At 36.6% G+C, this 25107-nt stretch overlaps 1 protein-coding gene across 1 annotated transcript in view; it reads right to left on the bottom strand.

Moving 5' to 3' along the window:
• Positions 1–25107, bottom strand: part of LOC106990096 (complement factor H) — a 114280-nt gene that overhangs the window by 24058 nt on the left and 65115 nt on the right. Inside the window, 7 exon segments of the mRNA XM_060396304.1 lie at positions 1810–1992; positions 7357–7524; positions 11709–11888; positions 12000–12185; positions 13096–13272; positions 17121–17297; positions 19026–19208. Of these exon segments, the coding sequence (XP_060252287.1) occupies positions 1810–1992; positions 7357–7524; positions 11709–11888; positions 12000–12185; positions 13096–13272; positions 17121–17297; positions 19026–19208 (1254 nt within the window).

Consider the following 25107-nt stretch of genomic DNA (forward strand, 5'->3'; position numbering starts at 1 on the left):
TTAAATGATAATGTGTCCTGGTATGGACCTCTACAGGTTCATCTCTTTTTGGGACTGTCCATGATTTTGAGACCTGAATGTCTCTTTCCTTTCCCACGTTAGAAAAGGTCAGCTATTATTTCTTCAAATAAGTCTCTGTCTCTCTCTGTTTTAGATCCCCATAATGAGAATGGTACTGATATTGTCCCAGATGTCTGTTAACCTATCCTCATTTTATAAATTCTTTTTCCTTTGTCCTATGCTGTTTGGGAAGTTTCCACTACCCTGTCTTCCAGATCTCTGATCCATTCTTCTGAATCCTCTAAACTACTAAAGATTTTCGTTAGTGTATTTTTCATCTCAGCTGTTGTATCCTTCAGCACAGTTTAGTCTTTATATTTTTCTTATTCTTAAAATTCTGCTTTCATCCATTCTTCTCTAGAGTCCACTGAACATCTTTATGGTCATTACTTTAAATGCTTTATTGGGTAGGTAGATTGCTTATCTTAACTTTGTTTACTAACTTTTCTCAGATGTTGTCTTATTCCTTCATTTGGAATGCATTTCTCTGTCTCCTGATTTTACCTAACTGTGTTTATTTCTTAGAGTTAGGTGTATTCCTGATCTCAGAGAAGTAGTCTTATGCAGAAGTCTATGGAGCCCAACAGAATGGTCCCCTCTGTAGGATCTGTGCAGCAGATCTAGATGATATAGGGGTGCCCTTCTGTTGTGTCAGTGCCAACTACTCTGGGTGCACTGGTAGGCAAGGTTCCCACCTCCTCCCCAGGTGCCTGACAGACTGTGCCTTATGTGGTGGCTGCCAGCCCACTCATAGGCAGGATGAAGTGTTGATGGAACTGGCTTCAGGGCCTAAGCACACTTGAGCTACTGATATCACACCCAAGAGCAGGGTGAGATGCAGGTGTAGCAGCTGTGGAGCCCAGTGGAGTCTGGGGTTGGTGTTGTCATGCCGGTGAGTTGTTAAGCCTCTGGTGCTAGTAAGTTATGTATGTGTGTTAGGGAGAACTCTAAAGTGGTACTTGTCTCTCATGATGGCTGGTACCAGTATCTATGATCCCATTGTCTCCTATCTCTCTAGAAGTTTCACAAAGAAAAACAAATTAGTCTAACCCAAGCTTCTTTTCCATTGATGCCACTTCACTGGGACACAGAGTATGTGAGATTTTGTATTCCCTTAAAGAACAGAAGAAGCTCTGTTTCCTAACGCCCTCTGGCTTTCTTGTGCACAAGTTACTCTGGACTTCTAAGTCAGAATTTCTGGGGGCTTATTTTTCAGGACCATGACTCCCAGGCTGGGCAGCCCAGTTGTCCCTTCATTCTTGTCTTTTGATCATCAGGAATAAAATTTGCATAAACATAAAATGTACCTGTTATTTGCACAGTAGCCCAAGGAGTTTGTCTGTGTTTCACATCAGAAGTGAAAGAGTGTTCATCAATTCATAAACTGAAACTGTGATTTACTGTTTCAAGATAAATTGGAAGAAAGAGAGAGGACTTCATCTTGCTGATCCATACAAAGATTGTGTGCATGCTCAGTCACTTAGTCATGTCCACTCTTTGTGACCCAGTGGACTCTAGTCCACCAGCTTCCTCTGTCCATGGAATTTCCCAGGCAAGAACACTGGAGTGGGTTGCCACCCTCCTCCCCAGGGGATCTTCCCCATCCAGGATTTGAACCCATATCTTCTGCATCTCTTGCATTGCAAGAGTTTCTTTACCACTGAGCCACCATGGAAGGATACAAAGCTTAGAGGAGTATTAATCTTCTTTAAAGAATATTTTAAACAAACTTATGCATGCACTGCTTACCAATACAACGTGGGATTGACTGCCATCTCCCATCCTTGCACACAATTTCTTCTGCATCTTGAATTAAATAATTTTCTTTACATAGAATTGATATTTTTTCTCCATCCTGATATTTCACTGTAGTTGTCATATCTTGAGCATTGGGAATTTGAGGTGGAGGTGGGCATGTTTGTATTTGTGCTTCTGAAAATATTAAATTTAGATTTCTTGATTAAAAATCATAAGTTCAAATATTAAAGGAAAATTTGTCAATAAACAGAAAGCTCTAATGTTATATCATAAATGATCAAATAATATGATACTCTGTAATTATACTCTTAAGCTTGTTTAGCACTTCAGTATATCACATTTGGTTCATTGTCTCATGGTCTTAGTTTCTTCCTTTTATTCTTCCTGTGCTCAATCTTGCATGATTTACGTAAAACGGATTTTATGTTTTTTCTAACCTTTAGGATGCCCTAATTGAATTGCTCACTCAGTTATAGGTACTGAGGAAAAACTTATCAGGGTCATTGTCGGGTTTTTGTTTGTTTGTTTGTTTGTTTTTAAGCAGGTATTCATGATCAGATATTTTGGAATTAGATTGAAGCCCTCACAAATTTTTCTATCATGGGAGTTGATTAGCCAGGTGAGAAACTACATTTAGTTAATAACCTATTAATTTGATGCTGATTCTTGAACAAGGTAAGAGTTAGATATGTTCACTGGGATTTAGAGTGTATTGTTTACAGTAGAGTACTCTCCTGGAGGTACAATTCACTAGCTTGCCTGCACTATTCAATGATATATACATAGATGAATGAACCCTCTTTAATGGATTGGCAAGCCTGGCTTTTTCTATGTGACCAGAGGGTATAAAAGATCCCTCTGTAAACTGTGTCTGAGTCCATCAAATGGAGATACCTCAAATATCCAATTCATAATCTAAAGACAAAGCCTGTTCTGCTCAACTGAGGGAAGACTGCGTGAATACACCTGGAAGAATTTGGAGCCCTCTATGACTCCTTGGTTTTGCTTTCTCCTGCCATACTTCATTTCTATTTCATTAGAAACACTATGCAAGTATAGGCTGGAAACTCATAAATCCTTCCAGGGATCCAACATTTTGTATTAAATTCAGGGAAATATTTGACTGAATACACTTTATTCATCATTAGTAATACCATCAGATTTTCTATGCTGATCTAAGTCAACAGGAGTATTTTTTGTGCTGTGTTGTGCTTAATCACTCAGTTATGTCAGACTCTTTGTGACCCCATGGACTACAATCTGCCAGGCTCCTCTGTCCATAAGGATTCTGGATTCTCCAGGCAAGAATACTTGAGTGGGTTGCCTTGCCCTCCTCCAATGGATCTTCCCAACACAGGACTTGAATCGAGGTCTCCTGCAACTCGGGTGGATTCTTTACCATCAGAGCCACCAGGAAAGACTTGGAATATTTTATGTTTCATCACAAATATTTCTCTTATTTCTGTTTTAACTATTTTGACATTTTTATCAATGTATTTTCAAGAATTTATTTTCTTTTATGTCTGATGTTTAAACATTTTTGTCCTAATAATTTTAATTTGTTAAAAGTCTTACAAAAGTTAGTCTATACACTACATTTCCCCATAAACTGAATCTTTTGCAAATAAGCTATTTATACTTTTTAGCTTATTATAAAAATTGACATTTTACTTTTAGGTTTTTTTTTCTTTCTATGTTCTTTGGATGTATGTTCTTTTCTAGATTCTAGATTGTACTACCTATTACTTAAGTCCCTTTATTTTGTAAAGCAAGTTTTAATCTATACATATCTTTGGTTTTTTTGCTGTATACCATAGATTTCAAAATATACAGTTTTCATTTTACTTAATTTAACATATTTTCTGTCAGTAAATCATAGAAAAAAATTTTTTAATTTTCAAGTTTTGTGATATGGGTGAATAAGTTGTTTAGCTAGCTTTCTTTTAATTTACAATTGCTTTTAATTTATAGAGAATAATTTGAGGACATATTACATGCAATTGATTAGGAATTCTTTTATCACATGAAAATAATCAGGTGTTTTAAATTAATTATCTATATTTCAATAAATTAATGTGGACTTCCAGAGAAGGCATATTATGATAACTATGAAGACCTATTTTATAAATATTAAAAAGGTAATTCACAAGGACTACACCATTATAAATATATAATGTATCTAAGAATATATCAGAATACATGAAGCAAAGATGGGCAGAACTGAGAGAAGAAATAGACAAATCCACATCCCTTTTTAGCAATTCTGAGAGCCTTCCTACTCTGATGGATAAAACAACTAGAAAAAGCTATTTTAAGACATAGGTACATTTTAGAACACTATCAACAATGTTAACCTGATCTAGAAAGCAGAATTCACATATACTTTATATGAAATGGAAACATCACAAAGATAGACAATATGCTGCACAACAAAGAATAAAATTCAAAATATTAAAAATTTACAGAGTGTGTTCTATGACAAGGGAATTAGATTAGAAATCAATAAGAATAAATTATCTATGTAATCAACGATGATAATCTTCAAATTGTGTACAGTAAATATAGGCAGCTCTCTAGATAAAAATCATACCACAGTATTACTGTTAATGGAGAATGAATTATTTAGAAAACCATAAACATGTGAGAATTAAACAACACATTTCTAAATAACTGTTACATCAGAGAAGCCACTAGGAAGATTAGAACGTATTTCACATACAGTTAATTGAAAATAAAATTGATACATATTTATAAATTTTTGAGGCACAGGTAAAGCAATGCTTAGAAGTGAACAAAGGTAGTTTTACACAGGTAAAGCAATACTTAGAAGTAAAAAAAGGTAGTTTTACAGGTTTAGATTTAAAAAGCAGGATGGTTTGAATCAATGTTTTCATTTTTTATCTTAAAAAATGAGAGAGTAAAATTACAATGAAGCGATCAGAAAAAAGGAAAATTAAGTCCACAAGAGAGAAAAAATTGAGAAAGATTAATAGAAAACAGAAAATTAAAAAAAGGTAAAAATCATGAATATTAACAAGGTAAAAATTAGACAAGAGAGGAAATGGAAGGAGCTGAGTGTGTTTAAAATGTTAATTTGAAAATGATAATGTTGAAAAACAAAACTTTATTCACAAAATGAAGGAGGGAACAACTCTCAATATCAAAAATGAAAGAGGTGATATTACCAAATATACTATAGGATTAAAAGAAAAATAGAATGTTAAGTGACTATTAGAAATGATTTTTCATCAATCAATTTCATAAGTTAGGTAAAATAGAGATATTTCTTGAAAAATGCAACTTTCACACAGTGAGAAGACAATGTAGAAAATGTGAATAGCATACTCCCTATTAAAGAAACTGAATTCTTCAAGGGAATTTTTCGAAGAAACAAACTGCATATCAGATCTCACGTGTGCTCAGTCATGTCCAACTCTCTGCAACCCTATGGACTGCAGCCTGCCAGGCTTCTCTGTCCATGGGATTCTCCAGGCAAGAATACTGGAGTGGGTAGCCATTCCCTTCTCCAGGGACTCTTCCCTACTCAGGGACTGAACCCGGGTCTCCTGAATTGCAGGCAGATTCTTTACTATCTGAGCCCCCAGGGGAGCCTATTTGTATGTCTGGAAAAATTGAAGCAGAAATAGAGACATATCATGTTTATGAATTCAAAATTCAATATGGTAAAGAAGCCAATTGTCCAAAATTCGTTTCTCATTACAAAGTCATCCTGTTCAATATACAACCCAATATTTTATCAAAATTTGTAAGTTTCCCCTGGAATTTCTATGTTCAAAACCAAAATAACTAAAGGAAATTTGAGTGACAGAAACATACTTGGAGACTATTATGAGACTTTCAGCCTGCTAAAAAGCTAGTTACAAAGGTAATTTGGCAGCAGTGAAGATAGTTAAATGACTAAATAGAAAGTTCAGAAATAAATCAACACTTCCATATTTAACTGATTTTTCACTTCAATGGCTTTTCCACGCATATTCTTAAAATAATTGACAATCCACCCATAAAAAATCAACTTGTACTTTATGCAATCCTCAAATGTTAACATGAGACAGATAACATACTTAAAAATACTCACATAAAATTATAGTTTCTAGAAGAAACTGTAGAACATACGTACCTCACTACCTGTAGATGTTACTTGTTTCCTTAAAGATGCAGTTGTGTAGCAAGCTCTTTTAATTTTTTATTTGCTACTAATTTAGAATAATTTATAAACATGAATTCCTTGAAATATGTTGGGAATTCCTTCATCATATGAAATAATAAATTGTTTTAATTTAACTATATTTAATAAGCTAATACAGACTTCCAGACAAGGTGCATGACAAAAATTAAGAAATACTTTATAATTATAAAAAAGTTAATTCACAAGGACCAAGCAATCATAAATATATAATGATTAATATACAATGCTGTGCTTAGCCACTCGGTCATGTCCCACTCTTTGTGATCCCATGGTCTGCAACCTGCCAGGCTCCTTTGTTCTTGGGGCTTCTCCAGGCAAGAACACTGGAGTGGGTTGCCTCCATGGGATCTTCACAATACAGGGACCGAACCCAGGTCCCACCCACTGCAAGCAGATTGTAGACTGATCTACCAGGGAAACTCAGGAATTCTGGAGCGTGCAGCCTCTCTTCTCTAGGGGATATTCCTGATCTAGAAATTGAACTGGGGTCTCCTGCATGGCAGGCGGATTCTTCACCAGCTCAACTACCAAGGAAGCCCATAATATACAATGTACACTATGTATCGTCAGGGCAGTTATTTAGAAGCTTGTTGTTTAATCTCCAAATAGTTATGCTTCTCTAAATAATTTATTTTCCATCAATACAGCTTTATTGTTGTATGATTTTTATATTAGGATCTTTATAAAAGTATGAATTATGAGGTTGCATATTAGACAGTAGATCTGGTTTTCTATTGATTTGAAGCTTCTTTCTAGATACTCTAGGCTTGTAGAAACTGGTAAACATATTGAGGATAGGGAGTCAAGATGTCATAGAGTCAGAGAAGAGAAACAGATATTAAAAGTGGAAAATTGAAATGAACCTATTCAACTGGAATTCATCATGTAAACATGACTCAAGACTTTTCAAGATAGTTAAACAAATAGATAAATTGATGACCAGATAGATAAATATATATAAATAGATATATAGATTGATACGTATAGATATGCCAATAAATGCATAAAAGTTCAGCACAAGCATAAGTACATTTATGCGTAATACACAAAATCAAAAACAATGGCTTTCCCATAGAAATGAGCACACCTACTGCCCAGATGTTAATTTAAATTTACAAAGTCTCTGAGTGGTTTGTCACATAGCTGACTAAGGCACATTATACAATTAATATTTAGACACAGTATTTTGATTAACTTCTAAATTACCTTGCAGATAGAAAATATTTGGAATGATAAATAGCTAAATTTCCTTGAAGGAGACAAAGATACTACTTTTACAAGTTAGAGAGATATAGAATACATTTTTTAGAACATTATAGACAAGAGATTACCTTCTTTGCAGTCTACTTTAGGATCCCATTCTCCATTTATACAGATTGAGTGTTTCTGTTCTGATTTTCCTCGACATTGGTAACTTTTGTTGGTGTTATGGTCATATTCAATTCTATGTGCTGGTTTTCCCTCAGTTGACCATTTACACTTCTTAAGTTCATCTGTTGCTATAAAATGAAAACATTCCCTTGAAAAGACCAATTCTAAAGAACCAAATAGCTAAGTATGGCAAAACCAAACAATATTGTAAAGTAAAAAACAAATAAATAATTTTTAAAAATAGCTATGGAGTGAATAAAATAATGACGTTAGAATTTATGCTTACAAATTCCACCAGCCAAGTTCTTGCTGATCAAATTGCATGAAATGAAAAATTATACATGAGCCTGAGTCTTGCGTCCAGCTTTTGAAATTTCAGAAAAAAATACGCATCCTAAAGATTTCTGCCTTTTTGACTAGAATAATTTTTGATGATCTACATAGTGAATAGTTATCACATGAATAACTTTAGTCCCAAACTTGACATCTGTGCAAATGTTCATATAATTTGCTTGTTGACCTTAAGCATCTCTGCATTATTTTTAATTCACAATCTTAAAACAATAAAATAAAAACAATTTTCTGTGGACAAAGCATACCAAGTTGCTACTTTATAAATGTTTTTTCAAGAAATGTAATGAAACATAATAAGAAAACTACATCCAAGGTGTTTTGTAAGAATCTTAACTTCTAAGCAAATCTTTTATCTGACACTGAAAATAAACACTTGAAATAAGAAGATGGGTACTTAAAAGTTACAACCTATCTTGTATAAATACTTAGAGTCTTTGAGCCACTATGTTATGTATCAGATCATTATAATGCAATATAAAGCCATGATAACAATTTTTCCTAGCTCCAGGATAAGTTAAATATGGACTAAAAAGCTTATATATATATATATATATATATATATATATATATATATATATATATATACACAGCTATTTCATAAATTTAGTGCAGGTGGAAGTTCTTTTTGAATTTGAAAAAATATCCATATAAGTCATTGGCAGTATATGTTAATGATTTGTTAATAATAAAGGTTAAATGAAACGAATAAAATAAGGAAAGTCAAGTAGTTAGTCAAAGAAAAGAGATGATTTCAAAATGAAATTCTGAAAAATAAAATAACAAACTGAATTGAAAACACACTAGAGGCTTGAGAATTAGCCTGTTTTCAAGATTTGTTCAGGGTGTAGAGGGACAAAAAACCAGTAGTATTCTTCAAGGAATGGTGGCCAAAGGAAGATGTATACTCAAAAGGAGAAATAGTGGCTGCAGGCCTCATCCTATGATGGACTGGTTTCTGGAAGGAAAACAGACTTATTTTATTAGGAGAAAACAAGCATAGTAGGAAGAAAGACAAGCTAGATTAGACAGAGTTACAAAATAAACCTTGAGAGAAGAAAACTGGAATAAGGTCTATTATAGCAAAGGGGGACTATAGTAAACTGAATACAGGTAAAGGATTAACCTTTGCAAGGAAAACTCTGAGGTCAGAAGAGTAATAAGCAAACATTTTGGCATTAGGTAGAATGAAAAGTCAAATGAGGTGAGGTCATTTGAGGAGATAGAAGAGGACAAAGATGAGGTTTGGTCTTGAAGAACTGGCAATACCTAGGACAGGAATGTGTTCATGAAAATGCAGGGATTAATAAGCAAAAAAATTACTATGTAACTAAATAAACTCCTACTGAATGTCTCCCATCTGTCAACTGGTCTTTTGAGTATGAGTCTTTTGACATACTGTTGGCAAAGAAAACAGTCAGTCCCTGCCCTCACTCAGGGCCCTAGCCTAAGTCCTACCTTCTTCTTGGAATAATTAATGACTAGAAATATAATGAGTTAATAGGCCTGGGCGTCCAGGGCTCTCTTTGAATGCAGAGCCAGGAAAAAGTCTATTCCAAGAGAAAAAATGAAAGAAGGCAGCTAACATTGATTCTCCTGGTCAGTCATCAAAGACTTGGTCATCCAAAACTCAGTATGAGTCTCTTACAGGGAAATGAGTCAGGGCAGGTTCCTGGGCCCACCCCAAGCACCTCCCATGACAGAGTTACCTACTAATAGGGAGGGCTTGAGCCCACCCTCCCCAGCACAGTAACTTCTCTTTGCAGAATTTGAAACAGATAGAGAAATATTCATTGTTAGAAGCTTGACAGAGGCAAGACTCCTACACAAATGTATCAAATGGGTGTTTTCCTCCTCAACTATAATTCCTGATTTCAAATGTTCTAAAAGAAAGAGTATCATATAAAAGCAAAAATGGCATTTCTGCAATGATAGTTGTATTTTCCTGGTAACTAGTTCAGTTCGGTTCAGGTTAGTCGCTCAGTCGTGTCTGACTTTTTGCGACCCCATGAATCGCAGCACGTCAGGCCTCCCTGTCCATCACCAACTCCTGGAGTTCACTCAGACTCACGTGTAAGAGAAACCCAAGTAAGATGGTAGGTGTTGCAAGAGGGAAGACACACTGGAACCATAATCACAGAAAACTAGTCAATCTAATCACACTAGGACCACAGCCTTGTCTAACTCAATGAAACTAAGCCATGCCCGTAGGGCCACCCAAGATGGGGGGATCATGGTGGAGAGGTCTGACACAATGTGGTCCACTGGAGAAGGGAATGGCAAACCACTTCAGTATTCTTGCCTTGAGACCCCATGAACAGTAGGAAAAGGCAAAATGATAGGATACTGAAAGAGGAACTCCCCAGGCCACTAGGTGCCCAATATGCTACTGGAGATCAGTGGAGAAATAACTCCAGAAAGAATGAAGGGATGGAACCAAAGCAAAAACAATACCCAGCTGTGGATGTGACTGGTGATAGAAGGAAGGTCTGATGCTGTAAAGAGCAATATTGCATAGGAACCTGGAATGTCAGGTCCATGAATCAAGGCAAATTGGAAGTGGTCAAACAAGAGATGGCAAGGGTGAACGTCAACATTCTAGGAATCAGCAAACTAAAATGGACTGGAATGGGTGAATTTAATTCAGATGACCATTATATCTACTACTGCGGGCAGGAATCCCTCAGAAGAAATGGAGTAGCCATCATGGTCAACTAAAGAGTCTGAAATGCAGGACTTGGATGCAGTCTCAAAAATGACAGAATGATCTCTGTTCGTTTCCAAGGCAAACCATTCAATATCACAGTAATCCAAGTCTATGCCCCAACCAGTAACGCTGAAGAAGCTGAAGTTGAACTGTTCTATGAAGACCTACAAGACCTTTTAGAACTAATACCCAAAAAATGTCCTTTTCATTGTAGGGGACTGGAATGCAAAAGTAGGAAGTCAAGAAACACCTGAAGTAACAGGCAAATTTGGCCTTGGAATACGGAATGAAGTAGGGCAAAGACTAATAGAGTTTTGCCAAGAAAATGCACTGGTCATAGCAAACACCCTCATCCAACAACATAAGAGAAGACTCTACACGTGGACATCACCAGATAGTCAACACCAAAATCAGATTAATTACATTCTTTGCAGCCAAAGATGGAGAAGCTCTATACAGTCAACAAAAACAAGACCAGGAGCTGACTCTGGCTCAGTTCATGAACTCCTTGTTGCCAAATTCAGACTTAAATTGAAGAAAGTAGGGAAAACCACTAGCCCATTCAGGTATGACCTAAACCAAATCCCTTAAGATTATACAGTGGAAGTGAGAAATAGATTTAAGGGACTAGATCTGATAGACACAGTGCCTGATGAACTATGGACTGAAGTTTGTGACATTGTACAGGAGACAGGGATCAACACCATCCCCATGGAAAAGAAATGCAAAAAAAGCAAAATGGCTGTCTGAGGAGGGCTTACAAATAGCTGTGAAAAGAAGAGAAGCAAAGGAGAAAAGGAAAGATACAAGCATCTGAATGCAGAGTTCCAAAGAATAGCAAGAAGAGATAAGAAAGCCTTCCTCAGTGATCAATACAAAGAAATAGAGGAAAACAATAGAATGCGAAAGACTAGAGATCTCTTCAAGAAAATTAGAGACGCAAAGGGAACATTTCATGCAAAGACGGGCTCAATAAAGGACAGAAATGTTAACTAGTACTCCCATTTTAATCACATGAGTATCTATCAGTAAGATTTAGCTTCACACTTGTTAGGCTATGTTAATATCAGGACAGAAAGATGCATAAAATTCTATTGCTCGTTTGTATTTTTCCTCTTTAGACACATATTGGACTATAAAAATCAACTGTTTGGGATCATTATAATTTAAGATCTGACATTTTTCAAGGATAAGTCTAAATTTCAACAGAATTGCTGCAAATACTAAAGGTCGATTTGAGATGTGTATTCTGACCAATGCACTGAGGAGGCTGGGTCCACTCGCCACTAATACACGTGATAAATCTGGGTCCAATCATTGTAAATGCTTCTCTGCAACTCAACTCTACCGAGTCTCCATGGTGATAGGGAGGGACAGAAGGCTTGATATCGCCGTGATCAAGGTCAGGTATATCTCCACAGGTACGCTCCTCCTCTGAAAATCCACAAAAATATGTTCGTCTTTAAAATATTATTTAAATGTGTATATGAATACAAAATAAGAGTAATGATTTACCTTTAAATATTACTACTTTTAATACATTACCAATACACACAGGTAAAGCTGTCCATCTTCCATCAACACACTGAATTTTATGAGAACCCTTCATCAGAAATCTGGGCTTGCAAGCATATTCCACGACCTCATTGTGTGCATATTCTTCTTTGTGCATTTCTTTCCCTTTCCCATTGAGAAGTTGAGGAGGTGGAGCACACCCTTTTACTTTCTTTGCTGTAGAAATATTGCATAAATTATGGTTACATTGTGTCTTATAACTGAAAAATCCAGCTAATGCAGAAATTTATTTCTCTAAATGATCTTTTATTTGTTATATAATTTACTTTAGCATTCTTAAACAATGAAAAAAGAACAGTGTTTACTGATTCTGTTACTCATCTTAAACTAGCATATTGAAGTTATGTATGCTCAGAAAGCATGTTCATTATCCAGACATGCTAAATAAATATGCAAACCAGTTACTCAATCTGGGTGTACGAATTATAGCAATACTTTTATTCCACAGAAATACTGTATGAAAACTTTTTGAAAAAAATATCATTTGACAGAAGCATTTGAACAGTTTAACTTTGATTCATATGATTTGATACATGTGACTGTATTGACTTTAAGTTACTTGAACACTCTTTAGACATACTTGAGAACATTAGATGCAAAGCCCACAGTATATAAACTCTCCAATATTAATGGTGGAATTGCAGGAAAAAGGAAAACTAACAAGAAATCCTGCCAGTGTCAGGTTCCTCATGCATTTCTGTGGATTCTCCACCACATATTTCAAGAACCACCCAGAGGTTAATTTCTTAAAGAAGGAAAACTGAGGTATCTGCTACCCAGAACATGTCCTCGGTGAGTATGCTCCTGCTAAGTCGCTTCAGTCGTGTCCGACTCTGTGCGACCCCATAGACAGCAGCCCACCAGGCTTCTCTGTCCCCAGGATTATCCAGGCAAGAATACTGGAGTAGGTTGCCATTTCCTTCTCCACCTTGGTGGGTGTATCTCTGCCTTAATGCATTAGACTATAGATGCACTGAAAGTGGACAGAAAATTAAGGGAGGGAAATAAAAAGGTTGATATCTGAAATCCCAACTCTTGCTCCAGCAACTGTCAGATAAATATTTACCTTTACACGTTGGAAGTTTAGGGGACCATCCAAAGTGGTAGCATTGAATGGAATCTGCTCCAACCATAATACGGCCTTGACTGCAGGAGAATTTCAGCACATCCCCAACTTTAAATGTGTCTTTCCTGGGATAAGCATTTAAGTATGCATCCATTTGGGGAATACTGCATTCTCTTTCTATCGAAATAATTGAGTGAGAATATTTAACCATTGCAAAATAAATATCATTTGTGTCACATAAAATAAGGTGCTGGGTACTGCATACACAGAGGACATACATTAATGCACATTAATGTTCTTCCTTGAAAAACATTACATGTTAGGTTTTATACACCCTCTGCACTCATCTGGGACTTTTGAGAAATATTAAGGTATCGAGCAGCAACATATATGTCCTGATAATTTATTTGTAAAGTCAACTTGTTAATACTGGATCTGATTTTATCACTGACATTTATAAAATATAATGCTACTTTTTTGGTATCAAAATGTATAAATATTCTCTCAGAATAAAAGTAAAAGACACAATTTTAAAATTGAATACAAATGAAAAAATGGTATTATATAAAATATAACTGGGACACTAGAACACACAAGAGAGACATTTCTCTTGTATCTGAGTTACAGGTAAATTAAAAATCACTTAATTTTATCTACAAGTCTAGAAATCAAACCGAAACATGAAACAAACTGAGTAAACATGTTCAAGGTCACACAGGCATATTCTAGGTGTCTTGATTATGTATATGACAACACAAACATCTAGTCTTATTGTACCTATAAATGATCTTAATTATTAATATATGCTTAATTATTGACTCATTTTAAAAATTATAAATTTATCATTGAAAATGTGTAAAATCTATGAAATTTGTGACATTGCTGTGTGTGGCTTAGTCGTCTAGTAGTGTCTGACCCTTTGTGACCTCATGGAGTATAGCTGGTCAGGCTCCTTTGTCCATGGAATTCTCCAGGCAAGAATACTGGAGTGGGTAGTCATTCCTTTTTCTAGGGGATCTTTCTAACTCAGGGATCAAACCCAGGTCTCCCACATTGTAGGCAGATTCTTTACCATCTGAGCCACCAGGGATTGCTACATATTATCAAAAATTGCATTGTTCTTTATTTGGAATCTTCCTATTGCTAAATCATTCATAAACTTCAAAATTGGAATTTAAGAATTAGAACCTCACCAAAAAGAAGGATCATACTATCTAAAATTCTTCAAACATTATCATAAAATTATATATAAGCTAACTAGTTTTAAAAGTAATGCCCCCTCCCCCCAAAATCAATAACTTTGTTTCTGCTTTTGTTTTAATGTTGAGTTTTGTAGCTTACATGAAATGCTACTATTGATGAGAACCATTGGGATTCCTTTCCTAAAATTCTATTCCAAACTTCCACATAGCAATACTTCTAATGGTATGTGACTTTGTTTACACATTTTATGCTTATCTTATGTAAAATTCCTATTTTATCATACTGTGTTAAATACTGCTTTAACAACAACAAAAAGATCTTGGCTTTAGGCTGTTTTCCAACTGCTGTCTTCACATAGAGTGACTGTAAGAAAGCCATGATCATCTTAAAAGCCTTTCCCTTTACTTAGAATTGTTAGTAGCTCAGTCATGTCCATCTCTTTGTGATCCCCTGGACTGCAGCTCGCCAAAATTCCATGGAATTCTTCAGGCAAGAATACTGCAGAGGGTTGCCATTCTCTTCTCCAAGAGATCTTCCTGACCCACGGATTGAATCCAAGTCTCCTGCATCGCAGGCAGATTCTTTACCATCTGATCTTTTTAAAATAAGCCAATTGCTTTGCTGTCTCGGCTGCTGCAAAGGCGTGTGTCTCTGCTGACGAATGGTTTCCAGGCTTTCTTTGCATATGTCTTCCTACATAAACTTGACCAGCAGTCCCTCCTACTTTCTAAGCACTTGGATTCTTTTGTTCTTAGAATACACTTATTGGAACAATATAATAGAAATATTTTTACTTTTTGGTTCATTATTTGCCTTAATTCATCTTTTTTTTTTTTTTTTCATACTGGCATGAAAGCTCTTGAAAGACATACCACCGTCCCCCACTGTATTCTTCACAATTACTCTTAGGCAACTTCTGGCACATATTAGGTGCTTGCTGACAGCCTGAAAGTGAAATTACCTGGGCTCTGGACACTGTTGAACAAGTCTGGCTGGTTCCTCTAATAAGCTTACCCTGTGTGTCTATCTGAAATCTCCATCCTGACCCTCTTGTTCTCTGTCACAACCAAGCCTTTTCAGAGTTATGTCCGCATGCTGTATTGCATTTCTTACTAATAATTTATTTAGCAGATTCTAAGTAGGTTTTTCCCTGTCTACTCCACCTTAAACCGTCTCTCTCACAACTAATGTTGGCACCACATTTGTAGTCTCTTAACCTGGTTTATTAACTGAATTAGAAGTATTCATTAGTATAACTATTCTAATGTAATTAGTTTACAATTTCCTTGACTAAACTGTATGGCAGGCATTATGACAAGTGTATATGAATAATTTATTTTAATAACTAAAAGATCTTTTGAAATATTAGAATATTTGTAAATATTAAATCTTGTTACAGATTCAGAGGAGTGAACAAAGCTTCAAATAGGTTGTTGCCCTTAGATTCATACTTAGCAAATGGTGGAATTGGATATAGAACCATTTCAGGCTGATTCCATAGGAATTACTATTAAGGCAATTTATTATCCCTTGTTCTTAAATCATTTTCTTCTGTCCAATCTATGCAACATTCCTTCTGACATGTTTTCTCCTAAAGTCTCTGGGTCCTCCTTTCTTTCTGTCCACTTTGTCATCTATTCTTCTTCTGTCAGACGCCTCAGTGTTGGAAGCTTCAGGACTCAGTCTTGAGCTTTCTTCTATTTTCATTCTACATTCTTTTCTAATCTGAGGTCATCATTTAGAGAGTGATAATCTCATGTGTATATATCCTGGTTAAACCTATGCATTCAACACTACAGTTGATGTATCCTATGTTTATGGTCCCCATTGGCCCAACCACAATGTGTTCAGGTCAAAGTTGTGATGCTCTTGCGAGAGTGTGCTTTCTCTTGACAGCACCATATACAAAGTCATTTCCATTCGCTCGCTTGCTTATGAGAAAATGGTATTCAAAACATGAGTCCTTTCAATTTTTGCTCTTTCTGACAATCAACATTTAGCAATGTTACGTGCATTTATGACCAGGAAAATATATCCCAAATCTATTCTCTGTTTGGAACACTTCAGCCAAGAATTTATCTAATCCCCACACTTTTTCACCCCACATGATTTCTTGAATCTTCTCTTGTCCATCATAAGCACAGCATACAGAAAAATCCACAACGGCCTTCAAAAATCCAAATAAAATTATATCAATCCTTTTATTAAAATTCCCTATGCCTTTTCATGAATCATAAAATCAATCAATGTTAATATGTCTTGAAATAACCCAGCTCATCTTTCCTTTGCCTCATATCAGCTTCAGCTCATAAAACCCTCTCTCATTCAATCGAATCTGCCCACCTTCATATATTCCAAATATTACTTTGCTGCCCAAGTTTGCACATAACACTTCTCTTGACTTGGGACACTCAACATCCACTCAGCTTACCAGAGCCTGAAGCCCTATTTCCAACTCTGGATAAAACACATCTGATTGGCAAAATAAAAGAGATCCAGGCCATTGTCCTCAGAACTTGTCAAAGTCAGAAAATAAAAAGCACCTGTCAAAACCTGCAGAAGTTAACATTCAAGGTAGGAGATATAAGCAGAAACTCAGGAGCAAACTTGAACAGGTTGCAAGACCGTGTCATTTTGGTATTGAGTGAGTCATAGGACTTTAAAACTTCCCCTCCTTCCAGTTTACATTAAAGTAGAAGGAAGCATCATTCCTTAAAGATGATTCTAGATCAGTGTAATTTGGTAAAAATCAAACACTTCTGACAATTACTCTTAAATTTTGCTTATCTTGAAGGAAAGAACATCTGGAAAAGAGCACTTACCATAGCATGCAGCTTTATCGGACCAGCCGTCTTGACCACATACTATGGAGTCTGTGGTGCGTCCCTCTCGAGTCTCATACCCATCAAAACATTCGTAGTCCAGCGTGTCATTCAGCCTGAACCACGTGTCATCACTTTTGACTCTGGCCTTCTCAAATACTGGCCTGTCACAGGATTCTAAGGGATAATGGGATTGTGATTTCATTTCTAATATTATTTAGTGGGCAATTTGATTGAATTTCATCTCAAAGGAAAAGGGCTTCACCAATTAGTATGTACTAATCACAAAAAATTAGCCAAGAATGCCAGTGATAAATCACTGTCCTGAAATAATTACTCAAAGTGAAAACAAGTATATTTCTTGCAACATTTTTCTCAACACTTAATGTTCCTGAATTATTTACTTTATGAACATGTTCTTCAGTCGCTATACTTATGCATGTTTTTCCAATGCTAGTATTAAAATAAGCCATTACAGAAGTATTATACTATTTTCATAACAGCGTTTTCTGAATTAATATGCCAAATTAATTAGCAGTTGTGACATATTTGCCAGAGAAAACTTCATTGGAAGGGGTTCAGGGTTGGTAACTCATGTACTCCTGTGGCGGATTCATGTCAATGTATGGCAAAACCAATACGGTATTGTAAAGTAAAAAAATAAATAAATAAATAAAGTAGGGAAAAAAAAAAAAAGAATTTCTACACTATTTCTAAATCACAGAAAGAAAAAAAGAAAAAAGTAATTTTCAAAAGGCAAGTTAATTTTTTAAAAATGTTATAAAATTTTTAAAATTCACATGCTGATTTTCCTTTTCCAACTATATTTCTAATGGTTGTATATTCTTTTCTAGTTATCGAGGTTGAATACAGACATAATTCTTTATTTATAGCTATTTACAAGAAAATATGTTAACAATTAATCTGTTTTCACTAACACCATAGACTGATGTTAATAGTTTAAATAGTTTACTTCAAATTTTCATAATGTGTTAAAGAAAAATTGTACTAGTAAAATATAATAATAGAGACATTTTTCATAAGAGTGTTAAAATGGAAAGCTGTCATATATTAAAATAAAATAATTTTGATATGTGCAACTTTTTTCCTTTTAAGGGTGTAGTGCCTGTAGCAGGTATAGACACTGGAAAAAATAAAATGAAAGAGTAGAAAGGGATATTATAAATACTCACTTCACTTAAAGTGAATATGTAAAATATCACTTCAAAAATATTATCATGTAGCTTTGGGATGAATAAGACAAACTCATTAACTGTTCTTAGAAAATCTTCATAAACATCTATGTGTTGCTACAAGAAAAACCTTCAGCACAGCAGAATTTGGTCCTGTCTAGAAGTGTTTCTCTGTCTCCACTAACTAGATGCTTATGAAGATTTCCTAAGAATTTTTCACAAGGATATCTATCCTAGAGACTCAAACGTATGAAATATATATCATATTATCTTTACTTAAAAACATAACTTTTAGGCTTAGGAGCAGAGACTCTGGCTTAAGAGTCTCCTAAAATAAAAGCAGATGCAATCAGCATAAAGGTATCAGCTGAAAATAAATGAATTTATCCCGGAAGAGAGGTAAGGCTCTAAGCAAAATTAGCTTTTAGTCACAGGATGTTTTAAAGTGACGTTGAACTAAATAGTACAATGATATTCTACTCCACTAGTAATTAATCATTAAGGCAAAAAAAAAAAAAAAAAAAACCATTTTTCAAAGCTTTGTAATTGATCTTTTCAAATACAGCCATGGAACCACAAAACGCTTCATATGACCCTGCCCCAGCAAAAACAAAAAAAAAAAGAAAGAAAAAAGGAAAAAAGAACAAAGTTAAAGAATACTTCTGTATAGTTATCATCAGGATAAAGAATACTAAGATAATGAATTACTTACTAATGCATACAGGTTGAGCTGACCATCCATCTTTCAGACATGTAATTAACCCTGATGTCTTACCATCTGCTGTTACATATCCTGGTTTACACTTATATTCTGTTTGTTTATTTAGGGGATACGTAAAGGCAGATTCAGACAAAAATCCATTCTCAATTCTTATTTCAGATTTTGAACATGTTTCTAAAAGGGAGAAAGCATAAAGAAAAGGTAAGCATATATTTGATACATGTTTCATAAGAACCCAAATAAGGTAATGATACAAAAAAGGGGAGTTGCTTATGACTATAAACCAAGAAAATTTCTAATCATTTAAGGTCCTGTGTAAGAGAAAAAAAAAAACTATCAGTTTCCAAAGATATTAAACCAAAACACTTGATTTCTATTTTCTAGAACAAAGCAAGATTTAAAATACTCTGGATCCCTTCTAGGAAATTATTAGAAATCTGTTTGTCTAAAGGATCTGGAATCCCACAGCATGTCAGAAATCTTTTAGCAATGGGTTTCCTTTCCTGGGACTTGTTGAAAGTATTGCCTAGTCACAAGCCAGAATACAGATCAGGTGATGATCACAAAATCTTCCATCATAGTTACCGCAGCCTTTGTCTCTGAGAATTTGAAATGCTGTCATCAAAACTGAGTGCTTAAAGCCGTATCAGTACATGGCGTTCAATGAAGATGACAAAGATCAATACATCCATTCATTTTACTAAGGACAAAATGTTGATCCTTCAAACCAGGAATAACTAAACTTGGGAAAGTACAATTCTGTCACCTAATAGACATCTTCATAGAATTCAGCTAATTTTTTAGAGTACTTCATGGATAAAGAAGAAATCAAAAGAGAAAACTTTGAATATTTTGAATTGAATGAAAATAAAACCATGATAAGTAAAGTTTTATATGATTTATGAGATGACACAAAAGTGTGCTGAGGGGAATTTTAAAATTACATAGCAATAATAGTAATGATAAAGACTGAAAATCAATAATTGCTTTTCCTTAAAACTGAAAATAGAAAAGCAAACAAGCCCAGCACATATAATTTGGAAACACTGCAGTGACATTAGTAAGAGAGTGGAATAGGCCACCTTGACCTCTCCTTCCCTCCACAGACACACTGAATTAACAACTATGTGTGTATCAGCTCCTTCTATTCAAAATAGAAACAGTAAATGAGAAGTTCTGCATTCAAGGCAAGTGAGAAAATGCCAAAATCTTAAGGGGGAAGGAAAACTAAGACACATTCCTGCAATAAGATCCATGCAACAGAGGACCATACAGTTTGAAGGGAACACTCAACTCCCAGCTTCTCCTGGAGGAGCAAAGAGTTTGATCCACCATCTAGGTCTCTGATTTTGCAAATGCTAGTCCAGGGTCCAGCTTCCAATTTACCTGCCTCTGGGAGGCCTAGGATTTCCAGTCTCCTGGGATTACAGAAATGAAATGGCAGTTATGAATCTGTACCAGCACTTCTCACAGGTCTTCCCCTAGCTTAATGGAGAGTGAACAACTCCCAGTTTCTCCATGGAAGGAGTCAGAAGGCACATGTGGACCTTCATCTTTTCCCACTCTGCCTGAGGAGTTGGCTTCTAACTAACCTGTCCCTGAGAGCTGATGAAACCCAACATTTGCATTTGTGCCTGGATACTACACAGAGCCAAATCATGGTGCAGAAGGCACAGGGTTTGAAGTAGCATGCAAGCATTAACCATAGCTCCTTTCCCTAGGTCAGTGCAGAGTGAGCTAGGTGATAAACTCCAATTGCCTGTTCCACCAAGTATTCTGACTTGTAGATCACTGCATACTCTGGACTCCTGGAGGAGGCTGACTACAAACACAGAAGTTTGGATGGGCAGAGAGGTTAGAGGTAACCAAAATTCTGGCCAGGCTGATTGAAAAGGCTGAATTCTGGAAAGGCTCTACTTCTGAGGCCAATCTGTGAAGACTAGGACAAGTGGATGTTTAGTCTAATGCACAGTTTATCAACACAGAGACTCAAGAGAAATGCTCAACTGAGAAGTATGTTCAAATGAGAAGAACAAGATATCCATTGCTTTTTATCCTGACCCAACAACAGAAATTCAACAACCGCCCACAGCAATCCTGACTTGGAGTGAGATGTGGGCTCTATACCATACACTGAGATCCATGATAGCGAAAGAGTAGGTGCACGTGGAGTACATCTCTCCCCACGGATACATCAGGAATACACCTCCAGACACAGATGATCTTGCAGAACGCCAGCTGAGAACCTGACCACGGGAAAAGAATATATAGAATCAGGCAACACTCAGCAGGACAAAGGAAGGAGGGCAAAAAAAGACGAGAGTGAGTAGAACTGGATCTGCATCTGGGGTCGGGAACTGAAGCAGGGACAGAGCTACACGGGAGGGCAAATGTTTGCAACAGAGGTGAAGCACTGAGACTGTTGGAGAGTGAAGCAGCTGATCAGTGAGAGTCTGAATGAAATGAGGATCACACAGACAATCCTTGCCACAGCTGTACCTACCAGACAGGGATGAAGGTCCCCTAGAAAGTGCTTCAGGTTGGAGCTGGAACATAGAGATTGGAAAGCAGTCCCATGGCAAGGTCTACTGTTGACTGAAGGGAGATGGTGTGAGGAAACCTGAGAGAGGAGAGAGCAGGGGGGAAATGCTTATGAAGGAAAGCCAGCTAACCTGGAGGCAGGGTGATACTGCTGAGTCACACACAGAGGATGGAGTCATCTCTATAGCCTCTCTCTCTGCACATATCAGCACCAGACAGCTGAAGCAACACAGGGAGGGTGGCCCTCTAAGGACCTGACGTGCAAAGCAGCACAGAAGGATGCCAGCCAGGGTTATCTTTAAGTCCCTGATGCGATGAGCAATAGACAATGACCCCAACTTGGGGCCCTGTAAGCGCCTGAAGGGGTCAAGCAACAGAGAAGGACCAGCCAAAGAGGCCCTCTGATGGCCAGGTGCCAAAAGCTAGGAAAAGACTCTAATAGGACCATCGCTTCTGCAGCTGAGTCAGTTGGTTTCCTTGCACGCTTAGCACTGTCAGGGTTCCCATAATTCAAGCAGCTGTGTCACCTCCATGCTCAGTCCTCACTGGGAAGAGCTGTCAGAAGCTAGAAAAATCCCTAATAGTCACATACCTCCTGTGACAATAGCCACAGCTATATCCGGCGTTGCCATGGTCTTCATTATCCAAGCTCCTGTGTCACTCCCTAGCTCAGTCCCACAAGGACAGTACAAGCAGAGGCTACAAAAATCCCTAGGGGCACCATATTTCCTGCTGTCCTAGCCAGTGGCTCCCCTTAGTACCTGATACTGCCAGGGTCCCTGCAAACCAAGCAACTGCACCACCTCCACATTCGGTCCTCCCTGGGGCACACCTAAGTCCTCCAGGGGAGCCTCAGGAGTAACTCCTGTGGACGACTCACATGCAACGGTGGAGATAAAACCACAAGTGAAATCCAGGGGCAGGTGGCTAAGGAATAGAACCAAAACATTCCCATCAGTGGTATAAGCTCAAGATTGAATCCACATGATCAACTGGCAGACTTTGTATCTGTGGAATATATAAAGGACAATGGGAGTTCCTGGAAAAGAAAACACACTAGCACTGGCAGATGTGGACATTAGAGCAAGAACATGCAAGAGTAGAACCAGATTAGAGTCTGAGCTGTGGCCACAACAGGTAAGAGACCAGCCCAGAACTGGAGGGCAACCTAGGGAGGTGAGGTGGGCTGTGACTCACATTGAGGAAAAGGATGCTGACAGCTGATCCAAGAAAAATATTTATTATTCTTATATTTTAATTTATTTAGAAGTTGCTACTGGGGTTTTAAATTTTTGCTTGTTTTTTGCTCTCTGTTGTTGTAGCTGTTGATTTTAATACTACAATTAAATCTATTTACACTTTTGAGAAATTTTTTTAACCACACATTTAATTTCTTTTAAATACTTCTGCCTCTACATTAGTCTTTTGTGGTTTTGAGGGTTGTTTTCCTCTTTAATTTTCAAAGTTTTTTAAAAAAACTTTTATCACTTTTTTTCCACATATATTCTTTTGCTTGCTTTCTTATTCTTTTTCTGTTGTTGTATTTCTTTAATATATGTAAAACTTCTTTATCTACCTCTATTTAAATTTGCTTTTCTAGCATTTCTTTCTTTTTCTCCTTTTCTTGCTTTTCCTCATTATGTTTATTAATCTGTTTTGCTTTAGTTGTTTTATTCCCCAGTTGACATATGGCTCTGATTTTGTTTTCCAGTTTATGCTTTTAGTCAGATTTGTTAATAACTAGTTGATATCATTCTTACTTTCCTTTGCTCACTGGATCAATCTCTTCTACTTTTTTTTTCCCCACTGTTCTGGTTTTGTTTATGTGTGTATACATGTGTGTATATTTCCCAATTTTTGTTAGTACTTGCCTGATTTTGCATCTGCCATTTGTCTGAGGTTTGTAGTTTGTTTCTTGTTTTAGTGTGTTTGTTTTATCCCCTGTAATGCCAATACATACCACTTGTGGTATCTCACTTGCCCAGCCAGATATCAGGCCCAGAACCTTTGAAGTGGGAGCACTGACAAGAGTCTAGACTGCTGTAAACCTCCTAACCCCAGGGAGTATTTATTAGTGAGAATTCCCATAAAAGTCTCCACCTGTATACACCTGGCATCACCCAACTGCCAGCAGCACCCAGTGTAGGATGCCTCACCTCCCCCCCCAAAAAAACAAGATAAAAACACAAACCCAGTCATCAGCAAACAGGACTGCCACCTCATATGGCCCTGCCCATCAGAGGGGAAAAAAAAAGAAAACTTATCTCCTTTCACCAGAGTACAAACAAAAGTCACACTCAAAAGAAGCCTACACAAAACCAGTGACACAGCCTTACACAGCAAGGGCAGAAAACAAAAGGAAGGAGGAACTTGACATGAAAGCCTGAGAAGAGGAGACATCAAATGTAATAATGAAAAAAAGAAAAAAAAAAAAAAGCAAAGGTAAAAAAATATTGCTCAAATGAAGGAACAAACTAGAAGCACACAACACCTAAAAAAATATAAAATAAAATAAACCCTAAGAGGAAGTAGTTCAAATACCTGAAAAAAATTCAGAATAATGATGGTAAAGATGTTCCAAAACCTTGAAAACAGAATGCATAAAATGCCAAGAAGCAATCAACACAATTAACACAATTACCAAGGATATAGAAGAACTAAAGAATAAAAAAACAAAAATGAATAACACAATTACTGAAATTAAAAATACTCTAAGGTAAGGTAAGGTGAAGTCGCTCAGTCGTGTCCAGCTCTTTGCGACCCCGTGGACTGTAACCTACTAGGCTTTTTCGTCCATGGGATTCTCCAGGCAAGAATACTGGAGTGGATTGCCATTTCCTTCTCCAGGGGATCTTCCAGACCCAGGGATCAAACCGGGGTCTCCTGCATTGGAGGCAGGTGCTTTTAACCTCTGAGCCACCAGGGAAGCCAAAAATACTCTAGAAGGAAACAATAATAGACTAACTGAAGCAGAAGAATGGCACAATGAGCTGGAAGATAGAATGGTTGAAATAGTTACTGATGAGCAGAGTAAAGGAAAAAGAATGAAAATAAATGAGGAGAGCTTCAGAGACCTCTGGGACAGTATTAAACACACCAACGTTTGAGCTATAGAGGTCCCAGAGGAAGAAGAGAAAAGAAAGCCACTGAGCAATTTTTTGAAGATACTATAGTTGAAAACCTTCCCAGCATGGGAAAGGAAATAGTCAATCAAGTTCAAGAAGCACAGAGAGTCCAATACAAGATAAATTCAAGCAGAAACATGTCAAGACACATACTAACCAACAGAGATTAAACACAAGGAAAGAATATTAAAAGCAGCAAGGGAAAAGCAACAAGTAACACACAAGGGAAAAGCCATTCAATTCACAGCTGATGTTTCAGCAGAAATCCTGCAGGCCAAAAAGGAATGGCAGGATATCTTTTAAGTGCTGAAAGGGGGAAATCTAAAAGCAAGATTACTTTACCTGGCAAGGATTTCATTCAAAATTGATGAAAAAATTAAAACTTTACAGACAAGCAGTAGTTAAGA

This window comes from Ovis aries, chromosome 12 (assembly GCF_016772045.2).
Source record: "Ovis aries strain OAR_USU_Benz2616 breed Rambouillet chromosome 12, ARS-UI_Ramb_v3.0, whole genome shotgun sequence".
NCBI lineage: Eukaryota > Metazoa > Chordata > Mammalia > Artiodactyla > Bovidae > Ovis > Ovis aries.